At 35.9% G+C, this 19,583-nt stretch overlaps 1 protein-coding gene across 5 annotated transcripts in view; it reads right to left on the bottom strand.

The window, feature by feature from the left end:
• The window catches only part of CNKSR2 (connector enhancer of kinase suppressor of Ras 2), a 250,220-nt gene that overhangs the window by 58,597 nt on the left and 172,040 nt on the right, over window positions 1-19,583 (bottom strand). For all 5 annotated transcript variants that reach the window (XM_017659437.3, XM_017659438.3, XM_017659439.3 and 2 more), the window contains one exon: window positions 18,098-18,312. In XM_017659437.3, the coding sequence (XP_017514926.1) occupies window positions 18,098-18,312 (215 nt within the window). The remainder of the gene's footprint in view (window positions 1-18,097; window positions 18,313-19,583) is intronic.

Raw genomic sequence — 19,583 nt, 5'->3', positions numbered from 1 at the left:
CAACTAAATAAAAAAAAAGAGGTCTGGAATCTTTGCTTTCATGATGATTGTTTTTCTCACAAAAGTGAAAATTTGTAATATATTTTCTTTCTGTGTTTTTCTTAAAGCTTCAGATCACCCTTCTTACAGGTTCATGTTCAAGTAAGTATATCCTTTAGAAGTTCTTTCGTAACAATCTGTGAGTAGCAAACTTTAAAATTTTTAGAAAGATATAATAATCCTTCATTCCTGAATAACAATGTAGCTGGGTATAGAATTCTGAGTTAAAGATAATTTTCCCTCAGCAATTTTAATATATGACTTTCTTTTCTTTTGGCATCTGTTGTTGCTCTTAAGTCATCTGTAGAAACTTTGTGATTTACTATAATTTGTATTTAGTCTCTCTGTAGCTTTTAAAATGTTTTTCTCTTTATCCCTGATACTCTGCAATTGCAGAATTTATTTTAATTAATCCTATTTCACATTGTACTTGAAGGTGTTATTTCTTTAATTCTGAAAATTCTCAGGCATAATCTCTTCAAATAGTCTTTACTGGTCACTTTTTTTTCTCTAGACATATGTTGGTACCTCTCAGTTTATTATCCATGTATCCTTCATACTTTTTATCTTTCATATTTTTGCAATGTTTTTCAGTGAATTCACTCTGCTGTCTTCCAATTTCCTATTTGACTCTTTGAATGCATCCATTCTAAAGTTTAGTCTGTCTATAGAGTGTTTATTTCACTGACTCTATTTTATACATCCAGCATGTCTAGTTGGCACTGGCTGTTTTGAATATTCACTGTTCTTAATCATCCTGTTATTATTTCAAAATTTATTTAAAGGGTTTTCCTGGATTTTCTGTAATTTTCAAGTAGTAAGGAAAGAATCAGCATACATGTCATGGCTTTGGTCAGTGATTCTATTTATTCAGCCTCCTTACTCGTGGGTGAAGAAGTTCTGCTTGCCTTCCCAGTTGGTTTTATCCAATGAGTTAATCTTCAGTTTCCTGACATAGCTGCAGTCTATTTGTTCTCTGATACCTATTAGACTCACAGCTATCTCTACCTCTTTCTGGACTCACAGCCTCTCAGGTATGTGGCTTTAGTTCAGTTATCATTGAGCAATTTTGTTGTTTCTTCTGGCCCTTGGAGATTAGATCTTGTTTTTGACATGACCATATTTTTTTATGTGTTTGGGGTAGGGCAGGTGTCTGTATCTGTGTGTGAATTTAAAACATAAGCTCATAATGCTTACTGACCATCCAAAATTGATTCCTTTTGTAAGCATTTGTGAAGGTTAATTCCCTTAACAAATGTATTTTACTTTATTTTCTAAATCACCATTCAATACAATCTTTCTAATGACCTCACTAGGATTTACTATTTATTGTAGTGATCATCTGGGTGAAAGTTCTTTGAACTTTCTTCCTAAGACTGTCTACAACAAAGTCTGATCTGTAGCAACTTATGAGTTCGTATCACCAGCCAGGACTTCTCAGCTGAGCTGCAGGCTACCTAACTCAACAGATTTAATGTATCCAAAACTGAACTCAGGCTATCCATCACCTGTCAATCAAATATATTCCTCTCCAAGTTTTCTATACCTTAGTAAATGGCAATTCCATTTCCCCTGACAGTGGCTCACATCCAGAATCTTGGAGTCAACCTTAACTCTTTTCTTCATCTTACATTCCATGGTCAATCCACCAGCAAGCTGTATCAGCTCTGTCTTCAAAATATGTTTACATGACTTTTTCTTACTACCATTACTCCTAGCACTTTGGTGTAAGCCACCATCTCTCACCAGATTACTGAAAAATCTCCTCACTGTCATCTCTGCTTCAGCTCTTACACCCTCTGTTTTTAACATAAGAGCCAGAGTGATCCTATTAAAATATGATTTGAATCATGCCATTCCTTAACATAAAATTCTCCAATGGCTTCTCATCTCATTCTGAATAAATGCTCAAATCCTTCCAATGACTTTGACGGCCCTGTATGACCTGACCCCCATTACCTTTGCTTCCTGTCCCTATCATTACTACCTTTACTCCAGCTACACATGCTGTTCCTAGATCACGCTAAGTAGAGTCCTATATTAGGATCTTTACCCTTGCTGTTCCCTTTGTTTGAAATATTCTTTGCCCAGATATTGCAATAAATACTGGTTGAGTGAATGAAAGTTGAGCAAACCATCAGCGAAGAGCATAGGATGTAGTTTTAATTAGTTGATGACTTTAACCTTTAATGGGAAATAAACAAGCCTGGTGCCTTTTCTCCAGTAATCCATGTATAGTATATTACTGAAAGTTCTGTTCTTTAGTAGGTTGTTTCTTTTGGTAGATAAGATAACATTCCTTTTTATCTAATCTCCTTTAACATTACTTGCACTGAGATTGTCTTAGAGCACTTAACAGTTTAAATTCAAGATGTGGCTGGCAAAAGTACATTAAATGTGTGTTAAAACATATTTATGCAAATAATCATATGATGAATTATGAATGGATGTGTTGAAATCATAATTCTATCCACAAAAATAGAATGTGCTAAAATAAAAGGCCATTATGAAAGTATTGCTGATCCTCTTCTTAACCATGGTGATGCATGCAATCATATTCTATTTGGCTATAAAAGATCCCTTTTTCAGGCATTTGCCTGAAAAGATCATTTGTCTTTCATTTTGTTCCCAGATGTTCTGTTCAAACTCCATTTCCCCCTTTTCTGGATGAAGAAGTGTGGGGGAGGGTAATATGGGTCATTCTTATACTGAAACTTTCAGAAGCACTTGTTTTAATTGTGGAAGAAAATGAGTTTCTGTGCTACATTTTAAAGCTCAGCTACTATTAAGTTCTTCTTAAATTGCAAATTACAACACTTATGGAAAAATTTGCAATCAGAATACTCTCTTGTTGTAATATAGCAACTTCCTCTTACTGTAATTTTCTGCAAAGTTCTATGATTTCTTTAGTGACTAGGCAAACCTAGCTTATTTCTTATACCTGAGAAAAGAATGTGCTTGGCATTTTGAAACACTTTGGATAAATGATAGCTACTCTCACATATTTAATTTTTTAATAAACAAAAGCCTTTGAGATTTAAATATTTCACAAAGAAAAGTTATTTTCCTTTACTTTGTATGTTGGCAGAAAAAAATGTAAATATGGACAAGTGGGGTAAGAGGCTAATAGGACTAAATATCAAATGAAGAATCTCCCATTTAGAAGAAATAACAGCATAGAATTAAATAAGTTTGCTGTTGGTGGAGGCCTTGCCCATTCTGGTGCATGAGGGAAACTTTGAGCTGCACAGGGTGAAGAAGAGGTGCTGCCCACACACCAGGCCCTTGAGTACACTGGGGTTGAGGATGCTCTGGATTCTTTCAATAAAATTAATTAATCTACCTATATATTTATTGAAAATGGCTCCACATGAACTTAAAAATAAGTGTGCTTTTAAAAATAATAAGAATGCTAATAAATTAGCATCAAATAAGAACAAAAAGGTCACTGAAACTCATTAGGTTGGGCAGAGTCACTGTTTCATCAAAAGAGCATCATGCATAACAAATTCTGAAGGAAGGAGGTGATGGAATCTTATACAAGATCCTGTTAGGTGTCCTTTTTTCCTATGGGGTGGCAAGGTAGGACGAGGAGGAATGATAAGTGGTAATTGAGAAGAGTAACAAGAATCACCACCCTCGGGGAAACAGGAACTGTCATTCTTGGATTGTAAATATTACCATTAACTGAGGGCTTCTGTGCATCAGGCACAGTATTAGGAGCTTTATATCAGTTACCAACTTTAACCCTTACAATAGATCTGTAAAGTGGTTACCATTAACTCCATTTTAAAGAAGAGACAACTGAGACACAGAATGTGTCAACAACCTGCTAAGGACCACAAAAGCAGTGGCAGAGTCAAAATTCAAACCTAGGTCTGTCAATCCCCAAACCTGTTCTCCTAACCACTCCATGCAAATATTCTGTAGTCATAGCAATAATAGGAGAGGAAAGAAAAATTGCCTCTGACATGAAGACAACCATTTATGAAAACCTCCCACGGTGGGAGGTAAGTACATTGCTATGTGGGAAGAAAAGGTTTTATAAAACAGAAAGATATTAAGGATAACACTTACATTAATGGAGACAATTCAAACTAGGATCATCTTATCAATCTCTAATTTTCATGCTTTTGTCAATTTTATTTTAATTAGCAAGTTATATTGCTCTGTGGGTTAAAAAAAGATTTACAGTTTTTTTGGCAACCATTAATTATAATATCTTCATGAGAAGAAGGCTCATGTTAACATTTTAATTTTGCAAATGAGATAGAAACTAAGGTACAGAAAGGTAATAAGGCTCAGCCAAGTTAGACAAGGATGGGACTGCAATCACATTTTATTCAAACCTATTAACAATGTTAATTGAACTCAGTGCAATTAAAAAACCCTATGTCAATACTGATGAGGAAATCAGTGATCCAAATAAGGCAAGCCTGCCTCTCCACTAGTTCTTTACACAGGAGATTTCTCTTGGAGCTGATTCATCATGTTATGCAATTTTTCACCTGATACACTGCTAATTATTATGCAATGCCTTAAAATTACTTGGTTCACTTTCTCAAGATGTGGTTTTTAAGTACTGTATTAGTTTCTACAAAGTCAGAAACCATCTACTTAGCTCTCCACTCTATACTCAGAGCTCAACACAGGACCTGACATACAATTATCTGTTGAAAGTGTACCTCAGAACAGTCACTGACCACCTATGCATGTGGGACACAAAGGGTATGAATGACATCTCATATGTAATCTGTTATTGCATATTGTCCACCCTTTCTCCAAAACATCTCCAGAGTACAGTCCCTTCTCACCACTTCCACTTTAGCACCCAGGGCTAAGCCACTATCTCTCATTTGAATTGACAAGATCCTAGTTTGTCTCCCTGCTTCTACACTTGCCACCAGCACCTCCAGTTTATTCTCAACACACCAGCAGGAGTTTATGTTTCAGCAAGAATGGAATGCATGGTACCAGTGGAGCAGAACTGTGGTAGGAATCAAGAGACCTGACTTCTAGCCTCCTATATTTCAGACCATATTCCAGCTCTGTGACAGTGGTCAAGACACTGAACTATTCTTGACCTCAATATCCTCATCTGCAAGATCAGGGATTTGGACCAGATGTTCTTAGAATATTTCATAGAACACTAACTGTACACAATCCCGACTTTAAAATGAAGGGGAAAATGGCTAGTCACCAATGCACATCCAATTATTGATGTTTTAGGAATTATCTGTAATCACCTGTAATCACTGTAAGTCTTAACAGTTAATGCTAGATTATTCATCGAAAGGCACTTAGTTTATGCTTAACCTCCACTATGTATGGAAATAATTAATCATCACCCATATTAGATACAGCTATTTTTGGGTGCTTGATTAATGTGTACAATTAACATAGAGTTTGCACATGAGACCAAGGCAGAAAGTTCAAATAGGTGAAAAACAGAACTAAGTATCCCATGCCATGACACTTCTGTTTGACAAACTGTTGACATCTGGTGTCAGAGAAATAGGGTAGACTTGCCCATTTTTTGGGACAAAGAAACATTTATGGTCAGAAAAAATTGAGAGAGGCAGATTTGGCTCCTGAAGGCTACTCAATGACAAGGAAATAAATTATATATACAAGAAAACAGAAAAACAAATAACATAAAAAACCCCCAAATGAAGAATGCATGAAACCTAAGAATCTCAAATGAAGTCACTAAATATGGCATAATTCTGCCACCAATGGTATGATGGAATCATAATCATTGAAAAAAAATTTTTTTGGCTATTGACTTACTGGTTTTATTTAAAAGAATCTGAAACTAAACAGCTTGTCTCGGTTATTTTTATTTTTATGTTTGTTGGTCTGATAGAGTGTGCATGTTTTCTCATCATGGAATTCTTAGCATGTCAGTGTGATTTGTTCCAAGAATGCTAGCTTTCAGCTAATTACTTTTATGACTAAGAGTATATTTATATCAAGCTCTTATTCTGAGATTTTTGCTCTGATAGAATAGAAAAGCTCTCCAAGACAACCACTTCATATGTTTCTACATCTGCTAGTTGTGCTGCAGTTTTCTTGATCTGGAGATTTTTTTCTTAATAGAAAATCTTTCCAAGAGAATACTGGACAAAATTAAAGTTAAATTTAGAAAGTCTTAAAAATTAGTAGATGCAATTTAATTTATAATAAAATAAATGAGAAAGATAAATCATACTCTTCCTTCTTTTCCATCCTGAACCATCTAATAGGACATGATTTTAAGATTCAAAAAGCAAAACTGGTTTTATCTAACAGAAGAGAAAAAATAACTTGATGGGAAGATCTTTTTTAAAAAATTCTGTTTGAGCACGAATCAAATCATCATTATGCTGTCAGTTTAGATGGCATTTCCATAGTCCTCTCTGCAGTGATATGCTCATTTTGTAAATGAGAAAACTAAGTAAGAGAAAGGAAGCAATTTATACAAGCTCAGTTATGAAAAATTAGATTTCTGCGGGGCCTGATGTTTGCTGCCACTTCTTCAGAACCGGTTGCCTGAAATGTACCTAGATTAGGTTTGGCTTGTTCTCAGCCCCATGAGGCGGACATTTTGGTAGTATGGTTGGAGGAAGGATACTAAGAATGTTTGTGTACTATCTTAGTGCCAGACACTGTATCAGATAATTTATATACTTTGCCATCACGGGAAGCCAAAGATTTTACCCAAATGTAAATGTATATACGGGGAGCACAAAGGAGTAGAAAATACAATACCCACAAAAATATTTCAATAGCAAACATAGAAGTGGGTTTCATAAGTCTGTTTCTTGTAGCAGCTGTCTGATCAAATTAAGGACATGACCCTAGAATGCAACTAAGTGAAAGAGATTTAACAATTGGCTAACATAACCTGATCTAGGTATAAAGCTTTCTTGTACTCCTCCTCAAACAGACTATGCAAAGAAATTCTTTAAAAAATTGTCTAATGTGTTTTATTAAGTAGAAACCTCTGTCAGTAAATTAGACATTTTATCCTAATTATTGCTTATGTTAGTCAAACTCTTGATTGAAAATAGATAAAAGACAATCTGAAGTTATACTTTCCAATGTATGCTTTTGGAAATTAAATAAACAGACTGTAGATATGACACCTCCAAAGAGGTAGGCTGCACCTTGGGTCCACTCCAGATTTATGATCATTTAGAATTTTTCACTTTACCACTGATCCTCAAACAAACTGTCGCTAGAGAATTTTCAAAGCCGGTTTGACTCGGTAGGCACCTACAGTACCCACAGGAAAGGAGACTTCAATGTGGCAGTTTCCTCCTGTGTCAGCTGTGCGAAGCTGAAACAATGAATCTCAGAATTCCCTTCCCTGTAGGGTTCTAGTTAGCATGGGTCACACATAAATTTGTGTGAATTTTGGAGACTACAAGTGAAACAGCAACCCTTATGCTCTGCAGGTCAGCAAAAGGGGTCAGTCACTGCCACAGCTCACATACATTGTCACTTTTCTGCCGGCTTGCCTTGTTGGTAGTGTCAGTAGCCAGGCCTGCAACTCCTTCAGCTCCACTTAAAGCTCACATTCTATAATTACAATATTATTTTTGGCCATCTGAGTTTCAGAAAAGATAATTTTCTTCTTTAACGTTGAGCCCTTTCACCCGGAGGTGGTTCAGTATAAGAACCACTGTCTTTTGAGGTGACCCCAAGTTTATAATAAAAGAAAACAAGAGAAGATAATTTATTCCCTTGCTTCCTATGGCAGGAAATTTTGCATCTAGTTAATCTAAAATCATTTGCATAAGAGAATAGAGCTTGAAACACCGATCTATTTCTCAACATTTCAGATTGTTCTAGATTCAAGTCCATTAGGATCCTCTTCTTGGTATATAGCCTGGTACTTGTAAAGATGTCAAGAAAGAGATTAAGCAATATAATTTAGAACTGAGACTCTAGGTTGAGCTCATGTACTTTAGCCCATTGCCAGTTGCTGTCTGAGCCAAAAGCCAATGAAGAGTCCATGAAGGCTGAAAATAATTTAGCATTGTTCTTGGAGTAGTTATCTTCAAGAAACTAGAATGTAACAGTAGTCAATAAGTGTGCCTTAAATTTCATTCTTATATAAGATGATGTGGGCCAAGAGACCCAGATATGTAGTTTATTAAGAGGAATCTTTGGATGGGAATTGAGTATATACAGCAAATCATTACGCCTAGTTTTGTGGAATTGGAGGTGCTGAAACTGTCAGAGGGGGTTATATGTTTTAGGTGTTGAGTGAAAAATATAATTCGATAGCTTACAGTTCTTCAATCAGAACAGGCTTTAGAGTTTTAGGGGCAAAATTTTACCTAGGGATTTATTAAACTTGAGATAACTTGACTAAATGAGTTATGGTGGTGAGGTAATGTGGGTAGAGTGATTATGGGAGCAAAAAAGGCCTATTGCCAACAAAATCTGAGGAAGTTTTTTTAGGCTATAAAGCTGGGAGACACAGGTCTATGACATGAAAGAGATTTGGGCTTCTTAACCTCTCTGATCAAGGCAGGCATGTCCCCATACAGTTTGTCATTATTGACCATAACAACCAAGTCAAGGGCCTTTCATCAGAATTTATGTTTCATTTTATTTTTCAAAGGCAACAAGCAATTTGTAATAAGATTTAAATTTAATAACTTCCAACTTAATAAATTCCTAACTCAATCTTTCTGTGTCATGTTTTGCATGATGCCTCACTAATTAAGCCAGCTTTTGTGTTTTGCTTCCTGGAAGCCATTATCTAACCAGGAATTAGCAGTATAAGACCACATCTGTTTAAAGATTAAACCAAAAAGATTGGCTTCAGTTTATCAATAATCAGTTTTATAAAGTATGAGTAGTAATCTCTTTCAACAGTGAGGGAATATTAGTGAATCTTTATTTTGTTTGTATGATGCTAAATTTATTGAACTTAAAAATTTTATGAAACATTTTCAAACATTTAAACAATATTTCCATAATTAATAAAATTTATGAATTTGATCAGTTTCTTAGGAATTCCATTAAGTTACATGTCCTACATATCAAATCCTTTACAGGCTGCCAATACTTTAAAAGCCCCACAGGACAAAATAAAAGTCAAATGGATTACTCCTACTTTCAACCAATACAAAGGTATTGATGCTGTAAGTTGGCTTCTTTTTTCAGTATTTCTATACTTAATTTTCAGAAGTTGTTTATTAACGAATTACTTTCCCTTAATACATACAGGACTATTCAGATCATCTACTTCATCTTGGGAGAGTTTTGGTAATGTGCGGATTTTGAGGAACTGCGCAATTTCATCTAAACCATTACACTAATATGCCAGAGTTGTTCATACTACGTCCTTATTATTCTTTTATTGTCTATGGGGTTTATAGTGATAAACCATCTTTCATTCCTGGTATTGGTAATATGAGTCTTCTCTCTTCTTTTTCCCTTTGTCAGTCTTGCTAGATGTTTATCAATTTCTTTTTGTGATTTTCCAAAAAACAATATCCTTGCTGAATTTTTGTTTAGTGGCTCTATCAATTACTGAGAGAGGGGTGTTGAAATCTCCAACTATAATTGTAGTTTGTCAATTTCTCCTTTCGGTTCTGTTGGACTTTGCTTCTAGTATTCTACACTTGCACCTGTGCAATAAGAGCATGACTGCATTGATGGCTGCATGGATATCAGGCTTCTTGGAAAAACAGTGAATTACAATATTCAGTAAATTCCACTAATTATTTTAGGATCACTCAATTTGTAAACTTCTAAAAGAATTTAGTAGGTTACTAGTAAGCAATACCTGGTCGTAAGTGAAAATGAAAGTCTGTGACATTATGTGTTATTTTGCGCATACAAATCAAAGAAAGGACCATCATTTCTGCACCAGGCCTCAGCTGCCAGGGGCTGTTTGCCAAGGACAGCCCGTACTTCGGCGACTCACTGCTCTAGTGAGGTAGCCCGGTGGGAAACACTTTTCACAGTCCAGGCTCTTCCCATGTAGGGCTTTACCAGTGCTACTGTGAATTAGGCATCAATGCTTTAGAAATAATCAAGTCATTCACAGGCATCAGAGAATACATATGAATATAAATCCGGTAACATGCAGGATGGGTATCTAACATGTCTGCATGCAGACTGATGGGGAGAAACATCATGCCACACCGTATTATGGCTGCTGTCTAGGTGAGTAAAGTAAAAATGTGGAGAAAGTGGTTGTTAAAAACCTGCTAGCTCAGAGGTGGCTTTCTAGCCACTAAAATTAACTGTCCTCTTATTTTAGTTACATTGTTCCTGAAACAATGCAGCGAAGTCAGGCAGCTACTAGACAAACCAGCCTTTATAACTGAAGAAAAATTTAGTTGTAAATGTTTAGATGCTAACAATATACGGTATTTTTCAGCTTTGTGATAATAGCTCTGTCTTCTCTAATACAGCTAAAATCCTTATGAACAGAAATGGCTTTATTCATCTAAAAACGTGAATTTGGAGCCAGACTGCTTAGCCTCTCATTTCAAGCCTGCTACTTTTTAGGTGTGTCACTGTAAGTAAGGTAAACTCTGTGTTTCAATTCTGCAAAATAGACATAATAATAGTAGTAACCTCATTAAGTCAATTTGAGGATTCAGTGAGATAATGCATATAAGTCCTCAGCACAGGAACTTGGCAATTGGTAAATGTTAGCTATTATTCAAGGAGCAATAGCCATATTATTATTAGTTTATGTGTGTGTGTATGTATATACTGTATATATATTATATATTCACAGCACTTAGACTGAGCCTTACACATGATTGATACTACTAGCATTATTGAGTTTCTGCTAAATTATGTTATTTTTTGAGGGGCAATAAAGTGTGCTAAAAGGCACACTACCAATCTTCAAATCACAGACCTACTACTTACTACTTACTTAATCCATGTGCCTCAGCTTCCTAATCTGTAAAATGGGGATAACACTAGCACTTCCCCATAGGGTTGTTTTTTTTTAATTATTTTTTTATTTTGTTATCATTAAGCTACAATTACATGAAGAACATTATGTCTACTAGGCTCTCCCCTACCCCAAGTCCCCCCAACAAACCCCATTACAGTCACTGTCCATCAGCATAGTAAGATGTTGTAGAATCACTACTTGTCTTCTCTGTGTTGCAAAGCCCTCCCCTTTCCCCCACCCCCCACATTATACATGCTAATCATAATACCCCCTGTCTTCTTCCCCACCCTTATGCCTCCCTACCCTCCCATTCTCCCCAGTCTCTTTCCCTTTGGTAAGTATTAGTCCATTCTTGGGTTCTGTGATTCTGCTGTTTTGTTCCTTCAGTTTTTCTTTTGTTCTTATACTCCACAGATGAGTGAAATCATTTGGTATTTGTCTTTCTCCGCTTGGCTTATTTCACTGAGCATAATACCCTCCAGCTCCATCCATGTTGTTGCAAATGGTAGGATTTGTTTTCTTCTTATGGTTGAATAATATTCTATTGTGTATATGTACCACCTCTTCTTTATCCATTCATCTACTGATGGACACTTAGGTTGCTTCCATTCTTTGGCTATTGTAAATAGTGCTGCGATAAACATAGGGGTGCATCTGTCTCCCCATAGGGTTGTTATGAGGATTAAATGAGTTTAAACATTGTAAGTTACTTAGACTAGTGTCTGTTTCATGATGTTTATTTACTTGTTAAGTTTTTGAAAATAAAATGTCTCTACCTCCTTCCTCCAGGAGCTCCACCAAAAATCCCTTCACAAATTGATGCGAATGGCTAAGAGTACTTATCAGAAGTAAAACAACAACTAAATGTTTGCAGGTATATCCTTCATAACTAAAACAAGCCACACAAATATTGAAATGTTATGAAAAGAATTATCCAGATTTTTGAACACCTACTCAAAATCTGTTTTAAAGAAGACATTTAAAATCACATTATTCAGTTTATGAAAGTATACCGGCATGTTGCCTGGATCTGGGATGAAATATTACTTGTTCTGGCATCGCAGCATGTAGATTTAAAATAAATTTTGTTTATGAATTTAGTTTAATAGCTTTAATGTGAGAGCAAATTGTCATATGTTTATTATATTAAGGGTGAAAAAAGTCCTGAATCTAATCTTTTTGTCTGAAAGGCTTTTATCATTACATTTGAATTTACATACACACACATGCATGCACACACACTTCTGTTTGTCTGCCTTTATTTCATTGTTCTCAGGTCAGACAAGGGCTTTGGCAGCTAATATCTCCCATATTTTCAGCCAGAGAATCTGAGAGTAGGTAAAATAGTTATATGCTCTTTTGAAAAATACCATAACATGCTTGGTTGACAGGCATATCATGTGACCTCCATAAAATGAGATGGCAGTGACAGGAAGAAAGCAAGAACCAGCTGGCAGTGAAGCTCTGAGCTGGAGAAAGGAGGTGGGGTGGGGACTGAGGGGGAGATAATCCTGTTGCACTGTGGCACTTGTACAGCAGAGAAAAATCTTGTAAACCACCTAGATTAAAGGTGCAAACAGGGATCTGCTTTGGAAGGGAGCCCAGTGTAGTGAGTATAAGTTAACTAGGTGATTTCCTTTAAATGGGTAGGTGGTCAGAGATAGGTTCCACATGATCCATCATCTACAGCAGTAAACCAGCCAGACACTCCTTTGAGGAGGGGCTAATAAGGGCAGGGTTCCAGTTATGAATATACTCCAACCAAAGGCCTCATTCTGCTGGGCAGGGCTGTGAACAATTTCCTTTAAATAAGTTTAAAAATATATATATAAACTTGAACAACAAATACATGAAATTAATAAAAAATAAAATTGTGTACATTACAATACCATAAACTTCTAAATCTTCTTTATTATTATATAAGTATTTCCACTATAACTGCTAAGAGGAATGAGTCAAACACTGAAGCCAAACTGTATTTGCCTTGTTTTGTGTATTTTTATCGGACTGCTTTCCAAAATAGACCAATGGGAATTATAATCTAGGACATGTAGGTAGCTCTGTTTGCAGGCTAAGGACATGAACTGAGAGAGAGTGAGAAAGGCACTGAAATTTCTGTTATATTCACTCACTCATTCATTTATTCATCACATTTTTGTCAAGCTCTTATAAGGTATTATAGCTAAACTAGGTGTTAAAAATAGTGCTGAACAAAATGGAGAAACTATCCTTTCTTGTCATGGACATGCTCTTCCTACTATGTGCAGGGCAGAAAGACACTAAGCGGATAATCACATGAACAGATGTATGATTATAAATCATAAGAAAGGTTTTGAAGCAGATACAAAGAGACTGTACTAAGAGACTGTAACAGGAGAAACTGATTTGGTTTAGGAGATAGTGGCCAGGAAAAGCCTCTCTGCAATTTCGGGCTTAGATTGGAGTCAGCCTCAGGGAGAGAAGGAGCAATAGTGGTCTCATTAGAGGGAACAGCATGTCAAAAAGAGGAGGCACAAACGGGGAGATGATCAGGGTAGTTAGAGTATAGTGAACAATTTCCTTTAAATAAGTTTAAAAATATATATATAAACTTGAACAACAAATACATGAAATTAATAAAAAATAAAATTGTGTACATTACAATACCATAAACTTCTAAATCTTCTTTATTATTATATAAGTATTTCCACTGTAACTGCTAAGAGGAATGAGTCAAACACTGAAGCCAAACTGTATTTGCCTTGTTTTGTGTATTTTTATCGGACTGCTTTCCAAAATAGACCAATGGGAATTATAATCTAGGTCTGCTTATAAGGAACACCCTACACACACACACACACACACACACACACACACACATTTAAACACGACCCTTTATTAAATTGTTTAAGGGTATTTAATGCTCACATGATCCTGCTACTAAATTCAACTAAGTTTTCTCTAAATTTGAACTCAGACCATATAGAGCTAGTGTTACAACAGAGATAGCAGCCTATGAAATGGAGTAGTCAATCTTCATAGTGCTCTTCCATTTAAGTCCTATTCCATTAAAAATGGCTGTGTTAGCCAAAGGAATAATTGATAAGAATGAAGATTAGTGGTTCACCATGAAGGTGACTGGATCACATATTGATACTAATCTTGTGTTTCAGGAAAATTTAATATGAGGGAAAAACCCCTTAATTTTTAAGTAAATGGATAAAAAATAAAACAAGAATTCCTGTGAAATATAAAAGGCAATCATTTAAATATGTGTTGTTTTGCTTCCAAGGTCCAGGCAATTTTAACTATAATACTCTGTGGTCCCAGAAACCATCAACAAAACAAAAAGACAATCTGTATGGGAGAATATATTTGCAAATGATATATCTGATAAGGGGCTACTATTCAAAATACATAAAGAACTCATACAACTCAGAACCAAAAAAACAAGTAATCCAATTAAAAAGTGGGCAGAGGACCCGAATAGGCATTTTTTCCAAAGAAGACATACAGATGGCCAACAGGTACATGAAAAGATGCTCCACATCACTAATTATCAGGGAAACACAAATCAAAGCCACAATGAGATATCACCTTACACCAGTCAGAATGGCCACTATCCAAAAGACAAGAAATAACAAGTTTTGGTGAGGATGTGGAGAAATTGGAACCCTCCTACACTGTTGGTGGGAGTGTACATACGGGCAGCCACTGTGGAAAGCAGTATGGAGGTTCCTCAAAAAACTGAAAATAGAAATACCATACAATCCAGAACTCTATTTCTAGGTATATAACTGGAGAAAACAAAATCACTGATCTGAAAAGATATATGTACCCTTATAATTATTATCATATTATTCAGAAAAGTCAAGATATGGAAGCAACCAAAGTATCCACCAAAAGATGAATGGATAAAGGAGACATGGTACATGTATGTAAAATGGAATATTACTTAGCCATAAAATGAAGGAAATCTTGTCATTTGCAACAACATGGATGGACCTAGAATGTATTATGCTAAATGAAACAAGCTAGGCAGAGAAAGACAAATACCATACGATTTTACTAATATGTGGAATCTAAAAAAACAAAACAAAATATAACAAATGAACAAAACAGAAGTAGACTCATAGACACTGAGAAGTAACCGGTGGTTACCATGGGGGAGGGGTTGGGGTAGGTGGGTGAAATAGGTAAAGGGGATAAAGAGGCACAAAATCTCAATCATAATATAAATTAGTCATGGGGATGAAAGTGCAGTATAGAGAACATAGTCAATAATTCTGTAACATTTTTCTGTGTTGACAGTAACTAGCTGGGGTGAGCATCCAATAATGCATTTAACTGTCAAGTCACCATGTTGTATACTTGAAACCAGTATAATATTGTATATCAACTATAATTCAATAAAATATAATAGTAAAAAGTACTCTAGTCTCAGCAAAAGATCATGCTGAATAACTATCTGTACTCTGCAACTCTGCATGTTTCTCTAGACCTAATAAAAAACACCAACAGAACAAAAGAGAAATCTGCATAGAAATCAATGCAGGTACTGAAGACATTAAAATCAACATATGAGGGCACATGTCTTAAAGTCAAACTTTTTCAAAACACATTCATTTTAGACAACAAAGCACAGATTCATTTGTGTATGAAATGCCCACAATGCATGGAGTACCAGGGTACAGTGCGGAAAGATCACTGGAGTAGGTGATTTGGGTCCTAGTCCTTATTCCTATGCTTTTTGCAACACAGCTTTGGGTAAATCACTTAACCTTTCTGATAGATTTTTGTCACTTGCAAATACAGTTGTTATAGGGTTCAAAAGACCTAACAAATATGGAAACTTCCTTGATTTTGCTGCGTAAGTATTAAATAAGTGCAAGATAAGGTCCTCAAAGGAACTTAGAGGCTAGCAAAAAAACCTACCAATAAATGGTCCCTCTTTTTGAATGTTGGTTTTAGGCATCTAACATGCATTTTGTGGCTAAAAATCATTTAACTTCTTTTAAACTAAGAAGCGTCCAGCTTCCTACTCTGGAATTAGTGGGTCTGTGTTATTACGTGGGAGAACTTCCTTCACGATTAACAATATTCTTTACTCTGTGATAAATACCATCTATCTGGGAAATACCATGTTACAGATTCAGGACAAATAATAAAAGAGTTTTATTTCTTGAAATGTCTAGAAATGAAGTTGCTACCCTAGGTACACATAACTAAAGAATGCCCTTCAGAAAGGTGAACTTACACTCCTAGACAATGCTCACGATATTCCTGATTATCAGTTTGACTCACCTTTTACTATGTTCCATAATTTAGTAACTCAAACATCCACACGACTTAGCTCTCTGTTTCCCTTCCTTGCACAGATATTGCTATCCAGACATGCATGACAGAGCGAGTGTTTCAATGTACCTCCAATGGCTTACCACCCCTCTTAGGATAAATCCGAACTCTTTCATAGTTTACACGCTCTGGGTGAAGTGGCCTCTTCTTCCCTCTCAGGCCTCACCTCTCAGCACCAACTTCCCTTTCCAATAGGCCAGCTGTCTCTTATGTTTAATTCTTTGTTCAGGCTATTACTGATGACTGGAGCACCAGATTCTAGATGGAGCTCAGTGTTCAGACAGCATTTCTGACTAATGATAGCAAAAGTGGCCTCCTTCATACAACTGAGAATACTGAAATCAGACTGACTGCAAATGTCTTGGGAGAAAATAATTATTTGATTTGTCTGTCATTTAAAGGAGTTGGTTTTGATGTAGGCACTACTCTCTTAGACAGGAAGAGGCTTGGGGATTATGTAAGTGTGGACAGAGAAGGGTAGAGAATGAGCACCTAGGCGTGCTAAGTGCACTCCTATTTCAGCACAAATAAAAATATTTTTCAACACATTGTATGACAGAGCTATAGAATAAATAGATGATTTAAAAGGTTTACTCAGAAAAGCAACTCAAGTGTAAATTATTAAATCTTATATACCTTGTATACCTAGTGGTATGCCTTCTACAACAGTGACAGATAAGTTTATTTTGATACTCTGATCAGTAAGCACTGTTGTTCAAATCACTTAAAAACATAATACATGTTTTTCAAGGGCACCTAATAAGAAGCTATTGTTTTATTGGCACAACAAACTTCCTTTTAACCAAAATGGCATAAAATGGGTTGATTTTGTGCCTTGAATGTTATGGCTAACATGATTTTCAGCCTTCACACTACCATTGTCCTAGTTTCTCATCATCCATCTGGCCTGGGCTTAATGGTCCTGCCTTTGGCCTCACACCTATCTGCGGAGATCCAACAGTCCATTCTCATCATGCAAGTCCCCAGCTCAAAATTCTTCACTAGCTCCTTATCACTGCAGGAGGAAGCCTCAATACTTCATCAAAAAATTCCTGATCCAAACCCTGCCTACCTCTCTAGGTCCATCAATCTCCCCTCTCTAACATGCTTTCCTTCAATTTTTTAATGAACCAATAATTCTGAGCCACATGAAGACCTCAGAACATGCCATGTTCTCACACATTTGTGGTGCACTTCCATACGCCTTCCCACAAAAATAATGCTACTCATTTTTCACTCTTCATACAAATGCTCCCCATTCTGAAGTCTTTTCTCACTTCCCCAGAAGGCTAAGGACCTCCTTCTATACTTCATCCACCACCCATTATAACAGTCAAACTATAGTGGAACTCTTGGCATGTTTTTCTGTCCACATAATGGTGGGTCATGTCTTCCCATTTTACCTAGAGCATCATACTCCAAGTTTACTACATACTAGATGCTTATTTTAAAATGAAATCATGAATATATTAAAAAATCCTATCATGAATGTTGAATTTTACAGCCATCCATTTACTGTGTATTATCAGTGTGATGGTTAATCACCTAATTATTTTCCATCAATTCTGTGCATATTAATTCATTAAAAATCCAACCTGCTACAACATGTGAACTCGTTGAACATATGAACTGAAGCACAAATCAATAAGCCATTATGTTTTTTTTAGGGGCGTTAACTCTAAATTTAGGATCTTTTGCGAAGATCTGGCAATATGATAAAAATTAATAATCTAGAATTTACCAAAAACAGTCATTTGCCAGTCTGCCAATAAAAGCTATATCAGTCTTTGAAATTGTACTTACATGGTACAGGGTGGTCTCCGGCACAGGCGCACCCATGATATCCTGTCTCAGAGCATCCATTTGCAAACTAGGCAGCAGTGAATAGTGAGTCGGGCTATTACTCTTATCACCCTTCTTTTTAGACTTCTTCCCTGTGTCTTTTTTGCTGTTTCTCTGAAACATGTATTCTTCTTGAGCAATTTTTTCATTGCTCATGTATCGGAGTAGAGAGTTTTCTATATAAAAAGAGAAATACACCAATATAAATATGTAAACACCCCAAATTTACCATTCTTTCCTAATTGTGCTATTAGATTTCATTTCAGAAATGTAATTTAATTTAATTTGTAAAATATCCATTTAGTGAAACTATAGAGGATCTTAATTATTTGGGATTATAGGGCAACAAGAAATAGCCTATAGATTATTTCTGCAAATTGTATGTCTTGACCAACCATATCAGAATCACCTGCGGAACTTGAATCAGAAGTTCCAGGTGTTTGGCTCATAAAATTTTTAACAAGCTCTCCCAGGTGGATCCTGCTAACACTTGATGACAAATACTGACCTATGGCAGGCTAGGTAGCATTCTTCAAGAAGTGAAAGCCCACGCTATGACCCATTAATCAGGAAACTTAGTTCATAAAATCTTTGCTTAAATTGACAGCCAACACTTAGAACTTCATAAGGCTTTTTTCCCCTAAGACATCAATATCACACGAAGCCCCAAAACAGTAACTCAGAGATGGCATATGCTAAGTGTTTTTTTCTAGATTAATTCTAAAAAACAGATGAGGTTAGAAGCCAAAGTTTAGAAAATGAAATGTATACATAGATGTAAAGGAATCTGTCAATGTTCCTGTATTTAGCAACATTTTCAGGAATGCTTGCTCCATAAAACAAGTGTTAAGACTAATGAAGCAGATACTCATGCTTGCTTATCCCTGTGTGTTCTGTGGATCTTTGCAGTAATGGAATACATTCTGTAGGTAGGCTAGAAATAACAGGCAAATGGGTTAAGCATATCATGAAGAAAGCTTAGTGAGCTTAGGTTTATGAATAATTTTTTGCTTTGTTTTGCTTTATTTTTCATCTACAACCTTATGGCTATATATTTCAGAAAGTGCAAGTAGTCCATCATAACCGCTCTTGGTCGAATCCCATTTAGTAGTGAGATTTTCAGTTGCTCTCTTTACTGCTCACCTCAATAGCAGGACAAGTGAACATAAAAACTTACTTTTGGTAGATACTTCAAGTGTAGCCCACCCCCAAGAAAGAAGATAACCCTGAACAGCAAACAGAAGAGAAAAAAAAGCAAAGCATTTTTTTTCCATTTCTATATGGTTTTCATTAGAGTCACTGGCCCAGTTTCCATTAGCTTATACCCATGTGCTTCAATGTTCTTCTTAAGGTTGTATTAATACAAGTCATAAGGTTGTTTTGCGGACCAATTGGAACTGATCACAAATTCTTCCTATTCACTGAACTTACACTTTTACGCAGTTTC

Source organism: Manis javanica, chromosome X (genome assembly GCF_040802235.1).
Source record: "Manis javanica isolate MJ-LG chromosome X, MJ_LKY, whole genome shotgun sequence".
Classification (NCBI taxonomy): domain Eukaryota; kingdom Metazoa; phylum Chordata; class Mammalia; order Pholidota; family Manidae; genus Manis; species Manis javanica.
This window is presented reverse-complemented; position numbering and strand designations above follow the sequence as displayed.